Below are 17,196 nucleotides of genomic sequence, written 5' to 3'. Positions count from 1 at the left end.
TGTAGCCCAAATGTCTGAAATGTTGATAATGCCTTAAACTGAGATAGAGAAATCACTCATTTAGTGTAATAGCTTCAGTTTTACACATGTTCAGTTATAAATGACAGTTTCTTGAAAAGGGGATCTACTGCTTGAAAACTAGGGAAGATGAATGTAAAAGCAGACCACCATAAGTATTATGTCCAGGCATGGAAGTGCTAACAGTATAGTGCAAACAAGACAGATAAACGCTCTGTTCTCATGAAGCTTAGCTTCTAGGTGGTTGAATATTTCTTTCTAGACATAGTGTAAAGGAAAATAATAAGCCCTGTGATTTGAAATTTGTGAAGTACCATCAGTTAAGGAGGTTGAGAAGTTTCATGTGGTCAAACAGTGTGAGAGAGTAAGCTTAGGAGAAAGAATTCTGGCCTTGGAGCCCAGAATCTCTGATTCTGATTTCAACTCTTCAGTCAACTAATTGTATCACCATGGGCAAGATACAACCACCTCTAAGTTTTACTGTTGATAAAACAAGCAAGTTTCAAACTGTATATCATGATCCTTTTGAAATCAATTTTAAGGCTCACAATCTAGCTTTTGTTACTTAAAGAAAAATGAAATAGAACAATAACAAATATTAACATATTATTCATAGAATATTGTTTTGTGAAACTTTTTTCAGCATTGTGTGTCTGTATGCACACATGGGCTCTGTGTAACAAGTAATGATATAAATGCATGTCAGTATGGCCAGTTCAGTAATAATTGAAAACATTGGATTAGACAACCTCTAAAATCTAATCCAGGTCATTGTTTATATAATTATATGAATTGTATAAGCAGTGTAGGTTTAAGAATATGTTTATATTTAAATTTTTTTAACTCTCTAACAATCACAGTTTTATGATGGAAACATTGAAGATTTTATATGGAATTTCAAGAAATTAAGAAATTGGGTGGGAAAGGGAAAATTAATAAATTTATATTTCAAAGTTATGTTAATGAGAAAAGCTTCAGAGTTGTTTTTTTTTTCCCAGAATAAGAGAGCCTTATGTAATACCAAAAATATTACATAAATTTCTACAATATCTTTGTTCATGTGTTACTTGGTAGATTTGTGAGCTTATATGATTTCTGAAGATGTTAATGTTCTATGTACCTCATAAAGAATTAGGAGAAAATGCTCATTTTGATCCCAAAATTTTTAGAAAATCTAGGATATTTTACAAATTAAGGCATCCTTTTACTAATTTATCTTTTATAGAAGGTTTTGCATGTTGTTCCTTAATTTTCAGATTGTAAAAGAGTGATGATAAAATGTTTCATTACTCATTATTTTTGCAAATGTGAATTAATCTTTTAATGGAAAGGCATAAATAAAATAAATCTGTGTTTCATTTCACACTTATATGAATGACTTAACCTATTTTTAAGGTATGTGATAGTGGAATGTGAAGATCAAGATACTCAGCAGAGAGATCCAAAGACCCATGAAATGTACTTGAATGTCATGAGACGGTTCAGCCAAGCATTGTTGAAGGTAACCATTTAATGTATGGATTGGCATATACAGTGCATGGGCCCTGTCTGGCCCATTGCCTGTTTTGGTATGGTCTATGAGCTAAACATTGCTTTTTATTTTTAAATAATTGGGAAAAGTCACAAGAAAAATTATGTCAAATTCATAAATCAGTGTTCATAAGTAATATTTTATTGGGACATAGTTATGCTCATTTGCTTTCATATTGTTTGTGGCCACTTTGACTACAATAGGAGTAAATAGCCAGAATGGAAACTCTGTAGTCAACAACACCTAAAGTAGTTAATCCTTGGCCCTTAATAGAAAGTTTGTTGACCCCTAAGTTAATGAAACAAACCTGTTGCTGGAACAAAAAAAACCCCAAATCTTTGCTCTTTTGTTTCACTCTCTTTTTTCTATTTTTATTTTTAAGACTATGTACATTTACATAAATCTGGCAGTGGTTATATTGCAGATACTTTACATAACTTCTGTTTTTGCTTTTACATTTTCTAGAGATATGTAAGCCTTTTTTACCTGGTGTTCTTGTGATTGTTAAGGCAATGTCTCAGTTCAGCCAGCAGAGGGTGCATGGGCAATGAAAAAAATTGTCACATTACCTGATTTGCTGTAGAAATATTTTGCTTCATAGCATCTTTCTCTGCTGTTTCATGTTCCATTTAAATTTTCTTAAAATTTAAATCACATCTTATTGAACTCTTTGAGACTAAACTTTTTTTATAGTTCTCAGAGCCCAAGATTCGCTATATCTAAACTGATTGGAAAATAAGCAGTTGGTCCTCTCTTCTAATCTCAATTCTGTCACTTATAGCTTTTGTCATCCTCTGAGGAAATTTTGATCTCTTTGAGAATAAATTTCAGTCTTTCAAATAAGGATATATAATTGCCAAGCTGCTTCTTTCAGTGTAATTGGAGAAATTAAATGAGAAAATGTTATTTTATAATATTTTATGAACTGAGAATTACTACATAAGACTTCATAGCATTGGTTTTTATGGCTTTTATTTTACCAAGCTAGCATATCATATTGCTATTTGAGAACTTTTTTTAAAGGATTTAATTTGTTCCTTGAAGATAGTAGTGTTTCTACTATATGCCCAGAACATTTTTGAAGAAATTATAAGTGTCCAGATATTTATTGAATCAGTAAGTGAATACACTTTGGGTCAATAAATTCTGTCTTGTCACACAGTTGCATGTGAGAAAAAATGTGCAATTTTTGATAGATTAGTATTCACTGATGACTCAAATAATTTTCAACTGTAGAAGAGTTGGTGGTGTTTAAGATAGCAGGCTTCTCATTATCTCTGAATCAAGATAATTATTTTTTTCAGTATTACTTTGTGTTGAAGTTTGTAGTTATTAAATAATAAATAAGGGTCACCCAGGCTATTGAAGAAACCCTGATCATTATGCTATATAGAATTAACTTTTCTTTCCTTTGAATTCCTTCAGGGTGACAAGTCTGTCCGAGTTATGCGTTCTCTGCTGGCTGCACAACAGACTTTTGTAGATCGGCTGGTGCACCTAATGAAGGCAGTGCAGCGTGAAAGTGGAAATCGTAAGAAAAAGGTAAACCTTCTGGCTTTGCTTTCTTTTTTAGCTTAGAGGTGGTGATTTGGTCACTAAGTCTATCTGACTCTCTGTGATCCCATGGATTGTAGCCTGCCAGTCTCCTCTGTCCATGGGATTTCCTAGGCAAGAACACTGAAGTGGGTTGCCATTTCCTTCTCTAGCGGATCTTCCTGATCAAACCTGGATCTCCTGCATTGCAGGCAGATTAACAACATTAATCTCACTGTACATCTTCACCAGAACTCTTAGGTAACCAGTAGATCTCAACAGTGGGCTTAAAATATTCAGGAAGCCATGTTGTAAACAGAGGTGTTACCATGCAGGCTTTGTTCTTCATTTAAGAGCAAGCAATTGATTTAGCATAACTCTTAAGGGCCTCAGGATTTTTGGAATCGTAGATAAGTGTTGACTTCAACTTCAGCACCTAACCAGAGCATCAGTCTGCCCTTTGAAGCCAGGCACTGACTTCTCCTTTTGAGCTATGAAAGTCCTAGATGGTATCTTCTTGCGATAAAAGGCTGTGTCATCTGCTGTGAAAAATCTGTTGTTTAGTGTAGTAGCAACTTTTGTTAATTATTTTTGCTAGATTCTCTGGATAACCTTGCTGCATCTTCTACATCCACTTGCTGCTTCATCTTGCACTTTCATGCTTTGGAGATGACTTCTTTCCTTAAACCTCATGAGCCAACCTCTGCTAGCATCAGATTTTTCTTCTGCAGTTTTCTCACTTCTTTCAGCCTTCACAGCCTTGAAGAGACTTAGGGCCTTGCCCTGGATTAAGCTTTGGCCTAAGGGAATGTTGTGCCCGGTTTGATCTTCTATCCGGACCACTAAAACTGTCTCCATATCAGCAATGAGCTTGTTTTGCTTTCTTATCATTTCTGTGTTCCGTAATTTCCTTCAAGAATTTTTCCTTTGTGTTCACAGTTTGGCTGTCTTTTTGGCATAAGAGGCCTAGCTTTTGGCCTGTCTTGGCTTCCATCATGTGTTCCTCACTAGCTTAATTATCTCTAACTTTTTATTTAAAGTAAGAGGCATGTGACTCTTCCTTTCACTTAGACACATAGAGGCCATTGTAGGGTTGTAAGTTGGCCTAATTTCAACATTGTTGTGTCTCAGGGAATAGCAGAAGAAGAAAGAAGGACAGCTGGTCAGTGGGGTAGTCAAAACACTAGTAACATTTTATTGATTAGGTTCTGCGTTTTATATGGGCTTGGTTTATGATGCCCCAAATCAATTGCAATAATAATCAAAGATCACTAATCACAGATCATCTTAAGTATAATAATAGAAAGTTTGGAATATTGCAAAAATTAGCAAAATGTGACATAGAAACACAAAGTGAGCAAGTGCTATTGAAAAATTGGCACCAATAGTTTTGCTCGATGCAGGGTTGCCATAGACCTTCAATTTGTAAAAAATGCAATACCTGTGAAGCGCACTAAAGTGAAGTGCAAGTAAATGAAGTGTGCCTGTTATAGTAATAGGAGTGGTTAGATCCTGTACTGATTATTTCTCTCACACATACTACCTCCTTTATGTTATGTTACTTCACATAGACTTTTATGGTGCTTTGCAAATATTTTAAAGTTAATGGACTCGGTCTTTTACGTCCTTACCATATGCTTTCAAAGCCACTTTTCTGTTTTCACCTAATTAGTACTTTATAACTTGTTCCCCTAGAATGAGAGACTACAGGCATTGCTTGGAGACAATGAAAAGATGAACTTGTCCGATGTGGAACTTATCCCACTGCCTTTAGAACCTCAGGTGAAAATCAGAGGAATAATTCCAGAAACAGCTACATTGTTTAAGGTAAATATGGTGGATCTTTGATACCTATGACTGGAGCTGATTCTTTAAAGCTGGATCAGAGGCTCTACCTTTGGGAAAAAAGATGCCTTTTATTTTTCAGGCATCTGATAAATAAAGATCTTCTTGTAATACTTGTGGACATTTTTATGTGAAATGTATGAAGTGTTTTTATATCACTGGATTTTTTTAATATTTAATTCTTTGAACTATTTATTAATCAGAGCCACACCTGTCTTTTCCCATGTAAGCTTAAAAAAAAAATTGAAATGCAAACTTAAGCATTTACTTTATAAGTTCCTGTGGTTAGATAAGAATTCCAGTTACCCTTTTATAAAATTTTTCAATTTGGTATCTGTTCCTATGACTTAAATATTTTCTCATCTTTTTAAGTGGTTTATTCTCTTTTAGTCCGTAACAGCCTTCTTTTGGCATTTCTTTTGGCTGGCCACCACTTGGATAGTTAGAAAGGATTGGAGGCAGCTGCCTTCTCTAAGGAGACCAAAGGGCTGAGTTCATTCCTTGTGAAGCTTCATTGAGACATGATGTTGTAGGTCATCTGATTCTAGGGTTGGAAAAGGGGGAAGTTGCATTGGAATATCACTTTCTACTGGGTAAGAAAGGGCTCATAGATCTCTCCTTTGGATAGATTTTATAAAGGGTATGATTACAATAAGAAATGGTTCAGAATTTTTTTTAAGGGTGTGTTTTGAAAGGCAGCCTGTGGCAGTTCAGCATGCACAACTGCAATATATTTCAAAAGCAGTGCTTTAACCTTACTGTATGTTATGGACTGATTGTGTCTATTCTTCTAAATATTATTCTATTGCATCAGTTTTTAAATGTTGTTTGCAACCTGTTTAGTTGGTTTTAAGACTCCTTGAGTTATAAACCTGCAATTTAAAAACTGCTGGTTATAGGAGAGCGAATGCAAGTATTTCTTAGTTCATGTTAGAACTCCCAAATAAGATCTGCTTCTAATACTCTCATTCCCTTAGGACTAACCAAGAACAGTGTTTTATCATTTTTTAGCAAACAGGATGAAAAAGAATATTTAAGACGTAGAGCTGGAGTTGTAAGAGTGTGGTATGAGAATCTCCCACCATTGTTAAGTAGATTCTGGATCCATTTTTTTCCTTAAATAGTTTTATAATTATGTCATATATACAAAGTATAGATGGTCAGTAAGATAGCATGTGATATCATTTTAATCCTAATGTTCAATTCTGAATTTTTTCTTCTAGCCTTTATTAAATAAGTGGACATTCTTAAAAATGCTGAATTGGAGTTTAGGACTAATGGTTCTAGGGCATTTACTGCATAACTCTAGGATTATAATTCTTAACCATTTGGGGGTCATGAGTTTAAAGAGTCCAGTGAAAGTGACGGATTGGATATTTTAGAAAGTTACCCATAATGCTTGTTCAGTTCAGTTCAGTTCCATCGCTCAGTCATGTACGACTCTTTGCGACCCCATGAATCGCAGCACGCCAGGCCTCCCTGTCCATCACCAACTCCCGGAGTTTACTCAAACTCATGTCCATTGAGTCGGTGACACCATCCAGCCATCTCATCCCTGTCGTCTCCTTCTCCTCCTGCCCCCAGCCCCTCCCAGCATCGGGGTCTTTTCCAATGAGTCAACTCTTCACATGAGGTGGCCAAAGTATTGGAGTTTCCAGCTTCAACATCAGTCCTTCCAATGAACACCCAGGACTTATCTCCTTCAGGATGGACTGGTTGGATCTCCTTGCAGTCCAAGGGACTCTCAAGGGTCTTCTCCAACACCACAGTTCAGAAGCATCAATTCTTCGGCACTCAGCTTTCTTCATAGTCCAACTATCACATCCAAACATGACCACTGGAAAAACCACAGCCTTGACTAGACGGACCTTTGTTGGCAAAGTAATGTCTCTGATTCTTAATATGCTGTCTAGGTTGGTCATAACTTTCCTTCCAAGGAGTAAGTGTCTTTTAATTTCATGGCTGCAATCACCATCTGCAGTGATTTTGGAGCCCCAAAAATAAATGCTTGTACATACACTGAAATGTCTACACAGAGTTGTAGCAGAATCCATGAATTCTTGTTGCCCTTCTATGAACTCCTTAGAGCTGAAAAGGTTATGGAGTTTTCAGTATTTTTAAACAATATTTTGTTAGACCCTAGCTTAAGAATAACAGTTGGATCTCTGTGGGGAGTGAGCCCCTTAAGGCACAGGGATTAGTGCCTAGTTATCCTTAGATTGTCATATGTTTACACTAGATTTCAGATGTACTCTAAATTTCAAAATCAGATCCAAATTGGAATAGGGAAGTTACAACAAAGAACATCTTGCTTATCATTTATCTTTAGGAATTTTGCTTCCAGTTGTTTTCTTGAGCATTTGTGAGTAGGGTACAGGGATAAAATATATTTACCCTGAAGTGATCAAAGGATACTACAAATATTTGAAGTTTTAATTCACTAGAGCTTGTAGTTTCTAAACTTATGTTCTTTGAAGGATTTTTTATGCCTTTCCCCTAAAATTTTACAGTGAAGTTTTCAAACATACAGCAAAGTTGAAAGGCTTTCACAGTAAACAACTATATACTCACTACTTCTATTCTGTTAGTAACATTCTACTGTCCTTTTTTTGTCACACATCTGTTCATCCCTCTGTCTGATACTTTTTATGCTGTTATTTTATGCTGTTATTTCTCATGGTCTTTAGAAATTAATGTTATTATTTTCTTTGCCAGATTCATTTCTTTTCTTTAGATTATTACAAGTTTCTCCACATTTCCATCTTATATAATTTGAAAATAATATCTTTATTTCCAGAGTGCTCTTATGCCTGCACAGTTATTCTTTAAGACTGAAGACGGAGGCAAATATCCAGTTATATTTAAGCATGGGGATGATTTACGCCAAGATCAACTTATTCTCCAAATCATTTCACTCATGGACAAGGTGAGTATAACCTTATGTTGGTGGGGAATATGTTTTCATTTTACAAATCAATGGTTTAGTCAATATGGTATGCATGGATACAGAATTATATGTACCCAGAATTATATAACATACAGGTACAATCCTGGAGAGCTGAACAATCTCCACTTGATCTTGAACAAATGTAGTTGTTATTATATTACTGCAGATGGCTCTTAAGATGAGTATAAAATGAAACTGCATGTGTTCCTTTTTATAAAAACATTTTCACAGTTCTTTCAGTGTTGGATTTAGTAATTTTTTTCCTCTTAGTCAATTAAATCTTCTTTCTTAAATCCTGTTTCTGTCCATGGATTTTATAGAAACATATTTGTCTTCATTTCCTTATTTGGAGTTCTGAAATACTTCATGACCAGTAAGGCCTGCATAAATCCTTAGGAACCCTCTATCAGTGAAAACTGACAGTGATTTAGAAAAAGATAAAGAGATGTATTAAACTGCTATAATACTTACTTGAAAACTATTTCATAACATTCTTTTCATTTGTTTAATATGACTTTTGATCTCAAGCTGCTAAGAAAAGAAAACCTGGATTTGAAGTTGACGCCCTACAAAGTACTAGCAACTAGTACAAAGCATGGTAAGTTTATTTTTTAACATAATTATTTATCTCAGTGTCCAATGAGTATATTTTTCCTTTTTAAATTGGAACTTGTTAAGAATGTTAGGGATTGAACTCATTTGTAACACTGAAGGCCAGTCGGCCTTCTTGGCTACCTGTCCACCTTCCCTCCCTTCCTTTCTTTTTATACCTCTTGAAATCATTAAACAGCGTATTTGGGTAAAAAATGAGAACCTTTATGATATATTTCTTTGGATTCAAAACTATTTCCAAACCACAGTAGTTTTCTTCCATGGTGATCTGTATCTGGAATCATTATTGTTTTTGTTACTGTTCAGTTGCTAAGTCATGTTCAACTCTTTGCAACCTCATTCACTGCAACATACCAGGCTCCTCAGTCCTCCACCATGTCCTGGAGTTGGCTCAGATTTGTGTCTATTGAGTCTGTGATGCTGTCCAACCATCTCATCCTCTGCCGCACCCTTCTCCTTTTGCTTTCAATCTTTTCCTAGCATCAGGGTCTTTTCCAGTGAGCTGGCTGTTCACCTGAAGTAGCCAAAGTATTGGAGCTTCAGCATCAGTCCTCCCAATGAATATTCAGGGTTGATTTCCATTAGGATTGGCTGGTTTGATCTCTCTACAGCCCAAGGGATTCTCAAGAATCTTCTCCAGCACCACAATTCGCAAGTATCAATTCTTCGATACTCAGTGTTCTTTGTGGTCCAGCTCACATCCGTACGTGACTACTGGAAAAACCATAGTTTTGTGTATATAGACCTTTGTCTTTGATGTCTCTGCTTTTTATTATGCTGTCAAGATTTGTCATAAATTTCCTTCCAAACAGCAAACAGCTTTTAATTTTATGGGTGCAGTCACCATCTGCAGTGATTTTGGAGCCCAAGAAAATAAAAAATGTCACTGCTTCAACTTTTTCCCCTTCTGTTCACCATGATGTGATAGGACCAGATGCCATGATCTTAGTTATTTGAGTGTTGAGTTTCAAGCCACTTTTTTCACTCTCTTTAACCCTAATCAAGAGGCTTTTTAGTTCCTCCTCACTTTCTGCCTTTACAGTTGTATCATCTGCATATCTGAGGCTGTTGATCTTTCTTCTGGCAATCTTGATTCCAGCTTGTGATTCATCCAGCTTGGCATTTCGCATGATGTACTCTGCATATAATCATTATTGAGAGTTACTAAAACCTAGAGAGGCTTTCTATTGTGCCCGGCTTATGCAAACCACTCATCAGATGATGTTGCTTTTATTCATTGATTTTTTTTTTTTTTTAATATATATGTCTAAGTCTTTCTGAGATTAAGTAACCTCTGGAAGTTGACAGAAGATTCCCTCAGATGCTTGCCTAATGTGTATTGTAAATTTTATGATCTTTTTACTCTTAGAGCTTCTTACACTTAGATTAGGTACCTTGGAGAAACAAGTACCTGTTTTATTTTAGGCTTTCTGCGCTTCTCTTTGTTACTCCCAAATCTTTCTGGTGGTTTAATTCCTTATATGTTCTATTACTATCCTACATAAATTGATTTACTTAGCTTTCATTTGCTCCTTATTTGTCAATTCTTCGGCACTTTGTCCAAATAAGACAAAAGCCTTAGCTTAGTTTACAAGTTCTTGTGTGATATAACATACCTCCACACCTCTCTGTAACACCTCTTTTTTCCACTCTCCTTGCTTCTTAGACTTTAGCCACACCAGCCACCTTCCATTTTCGCAAATGTACCATGCTCTTTTTAGCCTTATATTATTGTTATCTTTAATATCCTTTCTGCTTTATTTATGCATCTTTATTATCCTTCAAAACACAGTTCAGATGTCAGAGATCCTCTGATCCCTATTGTAATATAGGTCTCCCTTTACTATTCCTTTTCATAGTGTCCTTTCATTCATAGTTTTATGACAATAAAACTTGCAAACTTGTGAGATCTTTGAAAGCAGGTCAAAGCTCTATTTTTGCTTACCTGCAAAAGTCTTGCTACCTAGTAGAAAAACTACAAATATATGTTAAGTGTGTTGATGCAGACTGTTCAGTATTTACCATATGGGAATAGATGAGATGTTTCTTACTCTAAAGTAATGCACAGTCTCCTAATTTGCATGCAAATAATTATAATGTGTCATTGTTTAGTTGCTTAGTCATGTCCGACTGTTTGCAACCCCACAGACTGTAGCCTGCTGGCTCCTCTGTCCTTGGGATTTCCCAGATAAGACTACTGGAGAGGGTTACCATTTTCTTCTACAGAGGATCTTCCTGGCCCAGGGATTGAATTTGTGTCTCTTGCATTGGCAGACAGATTCTTTACCACTGAGCCACAAGGGAAGTCCAATTATAATCTAAGGCTTACCGAAACCTGATCATAGTTGTTTATGATTCTGAAATACTTCCATCATTCAACTTTGATTTTTTTTTTCACATATTTGTAGTTTTATACTTCTTTTGTTGTCCCTGGACTTACCAGACTTACTTTTTCTCCTTATTCTCCTGTATACTATCCTCCTCCCCTTCTTTTTGGTAGTTGAGGTAGGAGATTTATATTTCCCTCTCATATCATTTCCAGGGAATGGCAGAAGATAGAGTATTACACAAAGAAAGCCAATGAATATACTATAATTTTTGAGTTAGGTGATTGATATTCTGAAATGCCACAATTTCAGATTTCTTAAAGTGATTTTACATTTAGAATTTTAATTGACATGTTATAAAACTTCAGAAAGAAATTTTTATGCCAAATTTAAGAAGCCTTACCCTGTTACTGATCTGATAAACAGAGTGCCTGAAGAACTATGGACACAGGTTTGTGACATTGTACAGGAAGCAGTGATCAAGACCATCCCCAAGAAAAACAAATGCAAAAAGGCAAAATGGTTGTCTGAGGAGGCCTTACAAATAGCTGAGAAAAGAAGAGCAGTGAAAGGCAAAGGAGAAAGGAAAGATATACCCATCTGAATGCAGAGTTCCAGAGAATAGCAAGGAGAGATAAAGTCTTCCTCAGTGATCCGTACAAAGAAATAGAGGGAAACAATAGAATGGGAAGGACTAGAGATCTCTTCAGGAAAATTAGAGATACCAAGGAAACATTTCCTACAGAGATGGGCACAATAAATGACAGAAATGGTATGGACCTAACAGAAGCAAAAGATATTAAGAAGAGGTGGCAAGAATACACAGAAGAACTACACAAAAAAGATCTTAATGACCCAGATAACCATGTTGGTGTAATCACTCACCTAAAGCCAGACATCCTGGAATGTGAAGTAAGTGGGCCTTAGGAAGCATCACTACAAACAAAGCTATTAATTAGAGGTGATAGAATCTAGTTGAGCTATTTCAAGTCCTAAAAGATGATGCTGTAAAAGTGCTACACTCAATATGCCAGCAAATTTGGAAAACTCAGCAGTGGTCACAGTTTTCATTCCAGTCCCAAAGAAAGGCAATGCCAAAGAATGTTCAAACTATCACAAAATATTGCACTCATCTCACATGATAGCAAAGTAATGCTCAAAATTCTCCAAGTGAAGCTTCAACAGTACATGACCTGAGAACTTCCTCATGTTCAGGCTGGGTTTTAGGCAGAGGAACCAGAGATCAAATTGCCAAAATCCATTGGATCGTGTAAAAGGCAAGAGAGTTCCAGAAAAAAATCTGTTTCTGCTTTATTGACTATGCCAGAGCCTTTGACGATGTGGATCACAACAAACTGGAAAATTCTTAAAGAGCTGGGAATATGAGACCACCTTACCTGCCTCTTGAGAAATCTGTATACAGGTCAAGAAGCAGCAGTTAGAACCAGACATGGAACAATGGACTGGTTCCAAATTGGGAAAGGAGTGTGTCAAGGCTGTATTTTGTCATCCTGTTTACTTAACTTACATGCAGAGTACATCATGGGAAACGCTGGGCTGGATGAAGCACAAGCTGGTATCAAGATTGCAGGGAGAAATATCAATAAGCTCAAATATGCAGATGACACCACCCTTATGGCAGAAAGTGAAGAGGAACTAAAGAGCCTCTTGATTGAAGTGAAAGAGAAGAATGAAAAATCTGGCTTACATTCAACAAATGAAGATCATGGGATCCAGTCCCATCACTTCATGGCAAATAGATGGGGAAACAATGGAAACAGTGAGAGACTTTATTTTTTGGGGCTCCAAAATCACTGCAGATGGTGACTGCAGCCATGAAGTTAAAAGATGCTTGCTTCTTGGCAGAAAAACTATGACCAACCTAGACAGCATATTAAAAAGCAGACGTTACTTTGCCAACAGAGGTCCATCTAGTCAAAGCTATGGTTTTTCCAGTAGTCATTTATGTATGTGAGAGTTGGAGTATAAAGAAAGCTAAGCACCAAAGAATTGATGCTTTTGAAATGTGGTGTAGGAGAAGACTCCTCAGCGTCCCTTGGACTGCAAGGATATCAAACCAGTCAATCCTAAAGGAAAGCAGTCCTGAGTATTCATTGGAAGGACTGATGCTGAAGCTGAAACACCAGTACTTTGGCCACCTGTTGTGAAGAACTGACTCATTGGAAAAGACCCTGATGCTGGGAGGGATTGAAGGCTGGAGGAGAAGGGGATGACAGAGGACAAGATGGTTGGATGGCATCACCGACTCAATGAACTTGAGTTTAAGCAAGCTCTGGGAGTTGGTGAGGGACGGGGAAGCCTGGCGTGCTGTAGTCCATGGGGTTGCAAAGAGTTGGACACAACTGACAAGTGAACTGAACCTTATTAGTTTGTGTCCCTGTATATAATAATAGAAATTGGCCTAGAGAAACATACAGATTTTCAGCTTAATTTAAAAAAAATGTTTCCGTGTAGTTCCTATGATGTAAATGCCAATATATACTAAATACAGTATTTATAGACCTCTTTAAGCTATTAAGTTTGTATTGTATACGTTTGCAAATGAAGACTATTCTTAACAGAATCTTTATTGCTTAACCAATATTGTTGTTTGGTCACTCAGTCATGTCTGACTCTGTGATCCCATAGACTGCAGCACACCAGGCTCCTCTGTTCTCTACTATCTCAGAGTTTGCTCAAATTCATGTCTATTGAGTCAGTGATGCTGTCTAACCATATATTCCTGTGCTGCCTCCTTCTCCTGCCTTCAGTGTTTCTCAGCAACAAGGTCTTTTCCAACTGAGTGGGCTCTTCACATCAGGTGGCCAAAGTGTTTGAGCTTCAGCTTCAGCAAGTCCTTTCAATGGCTTAACCACAAGCTGTGCTTAATATAATGTATCTGTTTCTGTGTAGGCTTCATGCAATTTATCCAGTCAGTTCCTGTTGCTGAAGTTCTTGATACAGAAGGAAGCATTCAGGTACAGTATCTATTTTAATGATTTATGAATTTCATGAATATTTCTTGTTAGAAAAGTTTCAGTCTCTATAAAAAGTACATAGAGTTAGAAATGAAACTCTCTTTTTCTCACTTTTCTTCCCTCAAGTTTTTTTTTTTTTTTCCCCCAGAGAAGTAAACAATGCTAACAGTTGGAAATGTTTCCAATGTTTCCAATGTTTCCAGTTCCTTAAACCTTGCCTGGCACATAATAGGAGATCAGGAATCAATTGGCAAACAGAATTTAAATTTTCTGATGTTTATGGTCACATTATATTGCAAAGTATGGAAATATTATGATATATGTAGTCATCAGTGAACATTCTGATTATTTCCAGTTTTCGTTGTTATTCAGAACAAGGCTACAGTGATATTCTTGTCATACATGTTTTACATAATTATGTTTTTTAAGACCCTTTTCCCCACCCCACTCCCCTCCACCATATCATCACTCTCCTTTAAGATAAGAAAAGGCAAGTTGTGCTAAGCCATATATATCTTTGGAATTGTTTTTATATTTTAAAATAGTGAATTAGTATTTATTGCAAAAATTTTACTGTATGTTAATAGTTTACTTTTGTTATTTTTTGAATGTAATTTTTCTTTTTTCCTATGAAAAAGGTATGTAATTCACACAGAAAAAATTGATATGCCTGAGATGAAAAATAATACAGGGCTTGATAAAGGATATTTACTATAGTATGTTTTGGTGTTTCTCAGTTTAGAGTGTCCCAGTAATTCATTGTGGAGTTTAGACTTTCAGAAAGACTTTACTCTGATTTCTTAACAAAATAAGAGGTTGATTCTATTGTTTGGTTCAAGGTGTAATTGTGCTCAGTTACTTAAAAGTTCAGACACAAAACATCAAACTGCCAGAGTTTGAAGTTTGGCTCTGCGGCTTTCTATCTATATTTTGAGTAACCTTTGAGTAACAGGTTAGCCTTTCGCTGGTATCTGGCTTTCAGGAGGAACTCATAAGGGTGGTTCACATGCCTAGACTCTTTGTACAAATAATATGGTTTATAGGAAACATCCTGCCTTCCTTCTAGAATTTTGATGGTTACTGGACTAAATAGACTGTAGAGGGTGCCTATATGGCAGACCCCAGGAAATAAGCTCAGTGTATCCCTTCACAGAAGAGAACAAGGAGGATTCACATGTAATTCACAGGCTTTGCCTGTGTGTCTTCTCCATGTTGATCCTGTTGCGTTTACTTCTGCTGTAATACTTTACTAGTGGTATAGCTGTAAGTTGAGTTTGTGACCCCATCTAACAGATCAAATGTGTCAGGGGGCTTGGGGACCTCCTAACATACCCTTTAAGTCTCAGTTTTTATATCTGTAAAATTGGGCTAATAAGAGTACTTAGCTATAGAATTCTTCTGAAGATGACGTGAAATGTATACAGAGCTTTAGACAGGCTCTAACTGAAGTAATTGTTTAATAAAGTTGTCAATTATTATGTTGTTCTGTGCAATTATGATTTTGTAAAATAAAGACAATGACAGTTTTTGTCCTGATTCATAGTTCTGTGTGTGATCTGTGTAAATAATTTTGCCAAGTTGTAGCTTATCTCATCTTCAGCTTTAGTAGGTAGTTAAAAATTGTTTACCAAAATGATTATTTTTTAAAACAGCTGTTTTTCTTTGCTACTCATCTTTGCTTAATTTTGGTATTGTCAAGATTCTAAATTTTGGTATTTATTATTATTTAGTTTGCATTTCCCTGATCACCAAAAACATTGAGTGAAATATATGTATAGGCCATTTATTTCTTCTGTGAAGTGCTTGTTCATATATTTTGCCCATTTTTCTCTTGGATTTTTTTGTCTTTTTCTTATTGGTTTGTAGAAGTCCTTTATATTTTCTAGATATACATTCTTTTTCACTTACAGAATGTTCAAATAGCTTAAAACATAGGATAAATGTATTTTTTAATAGTGTGTTAGTTATATTTTCAGATACTATACTGTGTCTATTTTTCTTTAACATCTAGATGTAAAAGAAAAGGCTAATTGATAATCTGGGGAAAAGAAAGTATACAATTTTCCCCAGTGTTTCCAGACTGTTTGGACACTCTAGTGTATTTATTGTGCCCTTGCAATTCTTTGGTTCAGTCTGTATCTCATGTTTATCTTCTGTCAATTTCCTCTTAATTTGAAAATTCTTAGCATTGCATTATAACTATTTTGAATATTGGAATGTAATTTTATTGAGCTTGTTAATGGTAGCAGTATTTCAGTGGCTATACTTAAAAGGTCATTTTAAAAATTCACATTCACTTTTAGGAAAATGTATGATTCACAGAAAGCCCCTTATGTTTACTTTCAGGAGAAATGTGAAACAAACTGGTACATTAAGTATGAGATATAGCAGTACATTTATTTAATGTTTTCCCCTGTGGTATAGAAGTAGCACACTTTTATTTATTTGTTTATTTCTTAGGCTCAGACTATAAGCATAGTAATATGACTGATGTCTGAGGAATATGCTTCCCCAATTCTGCATTTTATAAAGTTTTATACCAGACACGTGTTTGTCATTATTTGTAATTTTGAAGTGCCTAATTTGTTTAAAGGATTGAATTTGTAAACATGTAAACATCTTTTCAGAACTTTTTTAGAAAATATGCGCCAAGTGAGAACGGGCCAAATGGAATCAGTGCTGAAGTCATGGACACTTACGTTAAAAGCTGTGGTGAGTTTTTCAGCTTACTGCTTTTCATTGATATGTGGGAATAAAGGAAAGCAAGCTATCTTGTTACCATATTCATACACATTTAGAACATGTTAAGATTTTGGCTTAGATTTGTCCATTTTGGCAGCAATAACAAAATACCAGATACTGGGTGACTTACAAATAATAGAAATTTATTTCTCTTAGTTCTGGAGGCTGGAAGTCGGAGATAAGGTGCCAGCTTGGTCAGGTGAGGGCGTGCTTTGGGTTGAAGACCTGTTATTGTATCTGCGCTGCTGGGGACAGCTGGGCAGCTCTGTGGGGTCTTTTATAAGGTGTTGATTCCATACTTTGGGGCTAAGTACCTCCAAGAGGTCCCACCTCCTACCTTAGGCGTTAGAGGCATTTTCATTTTGAGGGGACAATACTTTTCAAGCCACAGCAGTTTTAAATGCCCTGAAGAAGATTAAAAGATAGAAAATGTGATAAAAGAAGTCATTAATGTTTTGACATAATGGTAGGAATGCGGGGAAATTCTGCTTAGCCTTTTATAGATATATCTTTGCAATCACTTAACTGTTTTGTAACTATAAGTTATCTCTTCCTGGAAGCTGTAATTTTTCCCTTGATTTTCCTAGAGTTTGAGTAAGCAATTAAGGGGTGGTGGTGGTTTAGTCACTAAGTCGTGTCCAACTCCTGCAAACCCATGGACTG

At 36.0% G+C, this 17,196-nt stretch overlaps 1 protein-coding gene across 1 annotated transcript in view; it reads left to right on the top strand.

The window, feature by feature from the left end:
• Nucleotides 1-17,196, top strand: part of PIK3C3 (phosphatidylinositol 3-kinase catalytic subunit type 3) — a 157,415-nt gene that overhangs the window by 91,416 nt on the left and 48,803 nt on the right. The window contains exons 14-20 of the mRNA XM_043888981.1: nucleotides 1,414-1,519; nucleotides 2,975-3,091; nucleotides 4,778-4,909; nucleotides 7,725-7,853; nucleotides 8,403-8,472; nucleotides 13,727-13,791; nucleotides 16,419-16,503. Coding sequence (XP_043744916.1) covers nucleotides 1,414-1,519; nucleotides 2,975-3,091; nucleotides 4,778-4,909; nucleotides 7,725-7,853; nucleotides 8,403-8,472; nucleotides 13,727-13,791; nucleotides 16,419-16,503 — 704 coding nt within the window. The remainder of the gene's footprint in view (nucleotides 1-1,413; nucleotides 1,520-2,974; nucleotides 3,092-4,777; nucleotides 4,910-7,724; nucleotides 7,854-8,402; nucleotides 8,473-13,726; nucleotides 13,792-16,418; nucleotides 16,504-17,196) is intronic.

Source organism: Cervus elaphus, chromosome 27 (genome assembly GCF_910594005.1).
Source record: "Cervus elaphus chromosome 27, mCerEla1.1, whole genome shotgun sequence".
Classification (NCBI taxonomy): Eukaryota; Metazoa; Chordata; class Mammalia; order Artiodactyla; family Cervidae; genus Cervus; species Cervus elaphus.
This window is presented reverse-complemented; position numbering and strand designations above follow the sequence as displayed.